This window comes from Festucalex cinctus, chromosome 11 (assembly GCF_051991245.1).
Source record: "Festucalex cinctus isolate MCC-2025b chromosome 11, RoL_Fcin_1.0, whole genome shotgun sequence".
Taxonomy (NCBI): domain Eukaryota; kingdom Metazoa; phylum Chordata; class Actinopteri; order Syngnathiformes; family Syngnathidae; genus Festucalex; species Festucalex cinctus.
The window spans coordinates 19,642,061-19,651,405 of NC_135421.1; the positions used below are offsets into that span (position 1 = coordinate 19,642,061).

Consider the following 9,345-nt stretch of genomic DNA (forward strand, 5'->3'; position numbering starts at 1 on the left):
GGCCGAATGCATCAGCAGAGCAAAAAAGAAGACGCATTCTGGATCGGGATGTTGACTAAATGCTTTGAGAGGTCTTGGGAGATTTTGTTCGAAGGTTTCAAAGAGAATGTCTCGGGTTGGTGACGGTCCAGGTAGAGAATTTGTGGAGGCCACCCCACCCACACCTGGATCCAGTCTGGAATTAGGTCAGACAGACGCCAAGAGCCAAACTATGTTATAGGATATAATTAAAGCCTCCACCAAGGCTTCATTAAACATTAATCACGTGTGAATTCAACGTGTGAATATCTATCAACTGGGATCATAACACATCAGATGGGATCAGTGTTCAGTTGCTGGAACAGAAAACTGTAATAAGAGCTTTTATAACACATTCTGATGAGATGGACGTGTCTAACATGTTATGTCAATTTTACATGGGGAATCTGGAGCCGATCTGGATTCAACTTGACTTTTACCACCCTTGCCTGAAACTGGGTAAGATAGGATTTATTCACAATAGAATTGTGGTACTTTTTGTTGTTGTTTTGTTTTGTTTTGTTTTGTCACTTGTTGAACCTGGGCCATATCTGCATGCAACTTTACATTCAATGGTACATGGTACATGTCGTGTTTACATTGCTGCCAAACTGGATCGGATCTGGATTCAAATTCATACAGCACAAATTCACCCAAAACAAAAGGTTTATATCACAATCTGTTATCTATTATGATATAGTATAAATACACAAGGATCAAATATCAATACAGGGAGTTACATCGGAGTTCCGTTCCTACGCTAGCGATGAAACCCGAATTTCAACTTCAGTCAAATTTCCCCATTAAAGTCAATATTTACATAAAAACAATTTGTATAAAAAAAATGTCAAATACATTAAAAAAAATAAAATAAGATTGCTGTACTTACAATTACTGCTTAGAGGTGGATGAAAAAGAAAGTGGGGGAGGCTGATGTGGGAAAAAAAAAGAGGGTGAAAAAGCCAAAGATACTCCCACAAAAGCACAAGCGCTAGCACTAGCTAAGGGCTAAATAGCGGACAAGGAGAAAACACTGTGTGCTGTATGGCGGACGAGGAGCCAAAATGGCGGACCGGGCATAACCGTTGTAAAGTCGAAACGTCTTCGGTCGCCCGTATTAGGTTGCATCTTACAACACAGTTCTGATTGTGATGTTGCCTTGAAGGTTTTTGTTGTTTTTATCAGGATGTTTCCGGGTAGAGATGTTGGAGAAGAGCTGAAGATGGTGAATGTCCAAAGTCATCCTTAGAGGTAAAACTAGCCTCAAGGGTTGAATTTCCCCAAAATTGAAAGGATCAACTGGAAACACCAAAATGATCCTAAAATGTCTGCTTCAAATCCAACATGGATGACATATTGTCTTTTTTCAGGCATGGCTTTTTGAGACTTTATTTTTATTTTTTTGTGGGTCTACTCGTGATAGGCGAGTTGAGGTATTAGTAAATGAATTTCAGTCATTGAATTTTCATTATTAATTATCATTATACTAGTAATATTAATATTTGTAATAATAGAGTTCCATACAGTAAGTAGTGGTGGTGTATTTGCTGGGTGTCAGTGGAAAAACACGGGCGGTCGCCAGCAACAAGTCGAACACAGCAGCTGATGAGAGATGAGAGGACAAAAACAAAAACAGATGACTGTTCGTGTTATGATTTTTTTTTTTTTTTTTTTTTTCTCGCAGGTGATGTCAGAAGTCCGGAACGAAGCAGATTAGCAGGGCGACGACAGGAGGGATGGGTCACTCCTGTTTGGGCTACGTTTCCATAGCAACCCACTGCTCATCCTCCTGGAGGAGAGGCTGACGTCTTCCCTGGGGTGGTAAACCAATCGTGACAGACGGCTCAGCCTGTGGGAGCTGGCACCTGAAAAGTGACCTTTACGCTGACGCACGCACCAAAAGGAACAATCGAGTCAGGGGTGGAGCTGTTGCAGTGATAGACGTCTGCCTGTAGGGGGAGCATATGATTCTCTGGGCTAGCTATGACCTTGTGGAGTTGACTTCAAGTTTTACAATTAGTTCAAAACATTAAGTTTACTGACAGCTTGCCTTCCCCAACTCTCGAAGTTCACATCAAAGCAGCAACGTCAATTTTCTAAATAAATAAATAAAAGGAATGAGCAAGTAGCAGACCAAACAAGTCATGGAGGAATGTTGACAAATAATGAAGGCATTTTTAGACCTGATTTTCTCGAGACGATATAACTCAAAAAGGCTTTTTAATCAATTTATCTGGAACCGATTTTTTTGTTGCCTCGTAAATGAAAGTGGCCTTCCAACTCGGCTGAGCATTTCAACATCCATCCATCCTTCCATTTTCTGAACCGCTCATTCCTCACAAGGGTCGCGGGGGGTGCTGGAGCCTATCTCAGATGGCTTTGGGCAGTAGGCGGGGTACACCCTGGGCTGGTCGCCAGCCAATCGCAGAGGGCACACAGAGACGAACAACCATCCACACTCCCAAGCACACCAAGGGATAATTCAGAGCGCCCAATTAACCTGCCATGCATATGTCTTTGGAATGTGGGAGGAGACCGGAGTACCCAGAGAAGACCCACGCAGGCACGGGGAGAACATGCAAACTCCACCCAGGAAGGCCGGAGCCTGGACTCGAACCCGAGTCCTCAGTTCCGGCGAGGCGGACTTGCTAACCAGTCATCCACCCCATTTCAATGTGGTTGTTTAAAAACAAAAACAAAAAACTCCATGGTCGTTTTGTTTTTAAAAGGCATTTTGTTTAAAAAAAAACAAAACAAAACAACCTTACTATATACATGGCCTTAATATACATGGTCGATTTAAAAAAAAAAAAAAAAAAAAAAGTGCCTTACTATACATGGTCCTTTAAAAAAAACAACGGCTTACTGTACATGATCGTTAAAAAAAAAAAAAAATGCCTTACTATACATGGTCGATTAAAAAACAACAAAAAAACGCCTTACTATATATGGTCGTTTAAAAAAAACAAAAAAAAACAAAAAAAACTTACTATATATGGTAATTAAAAAAAAAAAAAAAAACGCTTCATAAAATAAACCCGTCTTACTATTAATGGTCGCTTGAAAAAATGCCTCCTTATACATAGTCGTTAAAAAAACAAAAAACAAAAAACAAAAAAACGCCTGACTATACATGGTCGTTTAAAAAAAAAAAAGCCTCATGTTCGTGTTTTTTTTTTTTTTTTAACGCTTTTCTATACATGGTTGTCTTAAAAAACCCGCCTTAGTATAAATGGTCTTTATTTTTATTATTATTTTTTATTTTTTTAAAGAAAGGAGCCTTTAAAAAACCTACCTTACTATATATTGTCATTAAAAAAAGACACCTTATGATACATCTTTTTTTAAAAACACCTTACATGGTCATTAAAAAAAAAAAAAAAAACTGCCTTCCTATGGTTGTTAAAAAAAAAAAAAAAAAAACTTACTATACATGGTTGTTTAAAAAAAAAAAAACGCCTCACTATACATGGTCGTTTAAAAAAAACAAAAAACAAAAAACCTTAAACCTTGGTCGTTTAAAAAAAACAAAAAACTCATTAATGGTCGTTAAAAAAAAACGCCTTACTATACATGGTTGTTTTGTTTTTTGTTTTTAATAAAAGCGTTACTACTATTCATGATTGTGTACAAATATTTTTTTTTTTTTTTTTAAAAAGCCTTACTAACTATACATGGTCGTTTAAAAAATACGCCTTACACTAAATGTTTTTTTTTTTTTTTTTTTTTAATAAACGCTTTACTTCTATTCATGATCATTTACAGAAAATAAAAAAATAATATGCGGTTTGTGTCAAATCCGTTGGCCCTCTGGGGGCCCCTGCTGGCTAATGGGCTCCAAGCAATTGCCTGCCTTGTCCGACGGCAAACTACACATCTGACACATTCTGGCGCTGACATGGGCAAAATATGGCCTCACAGTCACCAAAGTCTAAGTAAAATCTAACTGAGTGCTTTTATTTTGAAAGTTGTGCTTAATTGAAGCAAGGTAGCTTGCAATAGCTACAAATTCTGTCTGAAGTGTCGCCAACTTAGATGTGGTTTCGCGATATTTAGCGACTGTTCCTATCTAGCAACTATTTTACCACAAAAATGACAACAGTAATGTTAGCAACATTATTATTTCCTGCATAGTGAGGTGGCCAAGATTTGGGCTGATAATACTATATTCAAATCTAGTTTCATATACTGCTGTATTATGTCATATTTACCAGTAATTCACCTTTGTAAATATGTAATTTCAATGTGGTTGCTTATAACTGTAAAATTTGTATTTCCTAATTAGAAAATCCATATCTACACACATAGCAATTTATTAAAAGAAGTGAAATAAACATTCAAAATAATATAGACAAACGTTGAGGTTAGCATGTTGGCGGGGTAAGCGTTCCACTTTTTCATGCCCAACGTGTTTTGGGGAAATCCCATCACTAATGAAGTCCGACACTTGAAAATGTTTCAAATGTGTGTTATGATGACATCATTGTGAAAGAAAACCTCAGTAGACACACTTGAGATCAACAGATAAAAACATTTAATTGACTGGTTTTATCTCCAGGGGGCGTGTTGTGTGATTAACCACCCTCCCACCAGTCACACCCCCCATCCACCACATCATCACACTTGAGCGTCCATGTTGCTACAGGCACCGTGTTAAAACAATACTGGACCGGAAGCATGGTCGCTGGTCCGAGAATACTGCTTCAAGGCTGCAGGAGAGGACCTCCATCTTGTTGAGAGGAAAAAACGCGTGCACTTGAAATAAAGTCCCCAGTCCAATAAATTATCACAGGAGACAAAAAGAAGGTCCTCAAAATAGCTTGGTGGTGGGGCGGGGGAGGCTCAAGCCAAGCCACCACCTCATCGCGATCCGAGTGCAGGTGCGAGGCCGGATGAAGGTTCCGAGGCCATCATCTGACACGTAACCGTGACATCATCCACTCCAGACCCTGACACAAGCTGGAAGAGGAGAAAATGCCAAACGCAGGTGACTTGATGATTTTGAGTTGTGAGATTGACGGGCCCTAATAGTCATGCCGACCAAATGTCACGTTGCAGTTTAGCGTGTTGCTCACCCTTCGCCGGTGAGCGCGCAGCAGGCCTGGATATGCCACTGGTGGTCTTTGACGGTGGTAAGCTGCAGGCTGTGCGAGATGTCGGCCACCGACATGCAGCCCTTCACATCCTGCTTGTTGGCGAACACCAGGAGTCCCGCCTTCCTCAGGTCCTGCGCCACATAGCAATTATTAATCCTAACACATCATATTACAACATACGTGTGTTTTTGTCTCATCTCCTACTTCGTGTGCCAACATCCGGTAGAGCTCTTCTTTGGTTACCGAGATTCTTTCCCGGTCGGTGCTGTCCACCACCACGATCACAAACTGCAACACAAAACACATTAGCTTTTCATGAAAGATACATAAACCAGTTCATATTTGAGGCATTTTTCAAACCAAGCTGTTATTTGTAATCAATAGCGACACACACAAATAGAATCAGTTCAGTACCACGCCATCCGAGCAGAGAACAGGAATAAGATGTTAAAGATTGCTGCATGCTTTGAATAGGGACAAATAGTGCCACCTGGTGGACAAATGTGGTTGGGGTATTTAACCATTGTTCCAAATAAATCAGTATGAACGGCTGTGCAATTAATCGAAATTCGATTACAATTTCCCGATTACAAAATCAGCATAATCATAAAAAAAAGAAGAGAACATTAATACTAATTTTTGAGTTGTTTAATATATATATATATATATATATATATATATATATATATATATATATATATATATATATATATATATATATATATACACATACACACACACACAACACAGTATATAACAATCATAAATACAGTATATATTATTCTAAATTTTGTTTGGTCCAAAAGGAAGTTACATAATTATGGTGTTTATATATTTTTTTAGATTGGTTATATGTTATTGTATTTTTAAATGCTTAAACATCTTCTTGTTTTGCACCAAAAAAAAATAAAAATCGTTTAAATAATCATGATTTAAATTATTACCAAAATAATCGTGATTATTAAGCTTTCCATAATCGAGTAGCTCTAGGCAAAAAGAAAAGCACCATGACTGGAAAAGGGGTGTGAAATGTTACTGCATGCTTTGAATGGGAGAAATAGCACCATCTGGTGGACACATAAATTAAGCAATGAGTCACTTAATACATTTAACCCCAGAAGGGAAATTCACACAATAGTAGGATCTATTACCGTTTACTGTTGCGTAATGGTGCATTATGTGCTTTTTTTTTTTTTTTTTAAATACAATGTTCCCTCATTTATCGCTGGTTCATCTTTCGCGGATTTTTTACAGCGTGTTTTTTTGTTGTTGTTTGCTTTCAAACAACATGCGTTTGGATTGTTTATTTTTTTTGGTCTTTGCGTGGCTGTATCTCTCGAACTCCCTACGTCCCACCGGGGACATATGGGCATCCACGGATTCGTCTCAACGAGACCTTTCCAACGGTGTCTTTCCCGTCGCTCCACGACATTGCATATTCCGGAGATCGGAAATATATACTGTGCTGTATAACAACTTTAAAAAAAATAATAATAATAATAATAATAAAAAAAAATACATACTTTAATGGAAAAAGGTGACCAAATGAAAAAAAAAATACATGAATGAAAAAGCGTTCATAATAAACTAACAATCATACCAAAATGAAAAAACTTAATAAATGAAAAAAATATATACTGTGCTGTAGAGTATACTGTAATAAGTAAATTAAAAAACAACAACATACTTTTAACTCATTCACTGCCTTTGACAAGTATACTTGTCAATTGTATTTTTTAGAGCGGTGCTAAATGGGGGCGAATCTGAGCATGCTCCACTGTAAATATCAAACTTGGAAACAACTTTACTGATGCCCAACCACCGGTAGATGACATCATTGCCCCATTTTATAGGAAATAAACACAGTTTCAGAGTCCATGGGAGAAATGGCTGTATTTTGGCAAACCTACATTTTTCTGCTGTCAATTATAAAAGAACGGGACGGGACAAAAAGTAGGGAGTCTATTCTGTTATTTGGTAGATTCGGTTTATATATAATTATTGAATGTAATATCACGCGAGTATTGGAAATGTAAAAATTTTCTATAATGACTGGCAGTGAATGAGTTAATGGGGAAAAAAAAAAAAAAAAAAAGTCTTCGTTCACAATTTTTTTTTACACACTTGGGATATTGGTATCAAACATCCTTAGTATTGGCGAATATTATAGTAGGACATTGAGCTGAATTATGTATGGCTTAATATCTCACGACCCGAAGCAATGAAGTTGGTTTTTCATCTTGTACTTAAATGTAGTTGCTACCTCTGTGTTGGTGTAGTACGTGTTCCACGAGGACCTCAGCGACTCCTGCCCGCCGATATCCCACATGAGGAAGTGCGTGTTGTTCACCACAATCTCCTCCACGTTGCTACCTATGGTTGGCGACGTGTGCACCACCTCGTTCATGGAGCTATGACCCCCCCCCCAAAAAAAAAAAATAACTATTTGAAATATCCCCATTAAAGGGCAATTCAGGCTAAACAAAGTAAAAAATACTCACAACTGGTAAAGAATGGTCGTCTTGCCCGCGTTGTCCAGGCCAACAATGATGACTTTGTGCTCTGGAAGACAAAAGGTGACACTGATTACAGGCTTGGCAGAAAACGCTGAGTCGAGCTCCGATTCATCCGAATCATCAGTTCTGCGTCGTAGTTTCACGGTATTAACATATTCAGACTTTTTTTCCTCGTAATTAGTGATGTACAATAACACTTATGTCAGACCGACACCAGCACAAATGTTGACTTTTGAGTACTCACTGATACCACAAGTACTTACCATACATAAAATTTCAATTAAGGTACATGATAATTCACCAATGTATCATACAGCCACAGTTATAGCACCAACTACTGGCAAGGAAGGCTTATTCAATGTCAGATTTATTTATTTATTTAATTTTTGTTTGAAATATTGGTGGCTGGTACCGGCATCAATCACAAGTATCCGATAGCGCTTATCTTAGTCGTACGATCTTTTTTTTTTGTTTTTTGTTTTGTTTTGTTTTTAAATCATACAAAATGATCATACTTTGACTCTATCCTGGCACTATTTACCTTTTTCCCTCTTAAACAAATTTTGTAATATAAAAAATAACTTTTCCCGCACAATACTGTGACGTTGCGATATTGCGATGACGTCATTCGCACAAGATTACACTGCAAACTGATCTAGAACTTTTTATGACAACAAAATAGGAAAAACAAAAATGCTATTTTTGCAATTATGCATGTTTCTTCTCTTGAAATACACCAAAATAACTGCAGTTACAATTTACTCAGAAAATTAAAGAAATTAAAAATATATATTTAAATACAAAATTGTTGTTTAATTTATACTTTGCAAGGGGTTAAAATAAATAAATCCGAACAAAATTAGACATTCGGTACAGTTTTACTAACGACCTTAATTGTTAGAGTCAATTACATTCCCCCAAAAGTCAGCAAAAATCATTAATAATTGATAACCTGCAGGAAGACCACTTCATTAGGGACACCCCACCAAGTTTAGCCAATACAAATATTGTACACTTCGTTTTAAATGTCCTCTGCTACTTTGTATTGCCATTCTAACGTGATGTACGCTGTGCTAGGTGTGTAAATGTGCGTTAGCTCAGGCCTGTTAGTTAGCATCACGTCTCTTAGCTCTCGACTCGTCTTTTAAACGCCAGAATTCTTCTTACCTTGGTGGTTAAAAAGCCTCCATAACTTGGTGAAAAGTATTCCCATGGCTGGAATAGCTTGAAGCGCCTCGCAAAACTCGGAACTTCCCTAGCGAGCTAGCGGGCGAGCCTAGTTGCTAATTAGCGCTACGGGGTTGTTAACGCGTTTAAACGCAAGCGCCATGTCCAATTTAACGCCATACAGAATGTTCACAAGCCGTCCCCGCACCCCTGTCGGTAACGTGGGAAGCGGAATTAAAGGGGGAAAGTGGAGGAATTTGCGAGAAAGGGAGCGGCGTTTCGGTGAGCTAGCGCCGTGGCTAACTTGCTAGCGCAAATGTCAGCTGAGAGTAGAGCGGTGCCGCTGGCGTGATAGCACTTGGTGCGCATGCGCAGTGTCTCGCAAAACTCCGCTGCATTGTTTCCACGAACGAATGACTTGACAATCATTTTGGCGTACAAATCTAATTCATAACAATAAAAAAAAACACACACACAAACGAAAATAAAGCTAACTGACTTTAGTCTTCTAATATGGCATATTGCCACCACAACAGAATAAAGTTCAG

The 9,345-nt window shown here is 38.2% G+C and overlaps 1 protein-coding gene across 1 annotated transcript; it reads right to left on the reverse strand.

The window, feature by feature from the left end:
• Positions 1-4,529: 4,529 nt before the first annotated feature.
• On the reverse strand, positions 4,530-9,206 carry arl5a (ADP-ribosylation factor-like 5A). The gene is made up of 6 exons (XM_077537544.1): positions 8,798-9,206; positions 7,616-7,676; positions 7,378-7,525; positions 5,319-5,402; positions 5,094-5,245; positions 4,530-4,977 (listed from the first exon to the last, which is right to left on the reverse strand). The coding sequence occupies exons 1-6, from the start codon at positions 8,841-8,843 to the stop codon at positions 4,929-4,931; spliced, it is 540 nt and encodes a 179-aa protein (XP_077393670.1). The 5' UTR covers positions 8,844-9,206; the 3' UTR covers positions 4,530-4,928.
• Between the last annotated feature and the right edge of the window lie 139 nt (positions 9,207-9,345).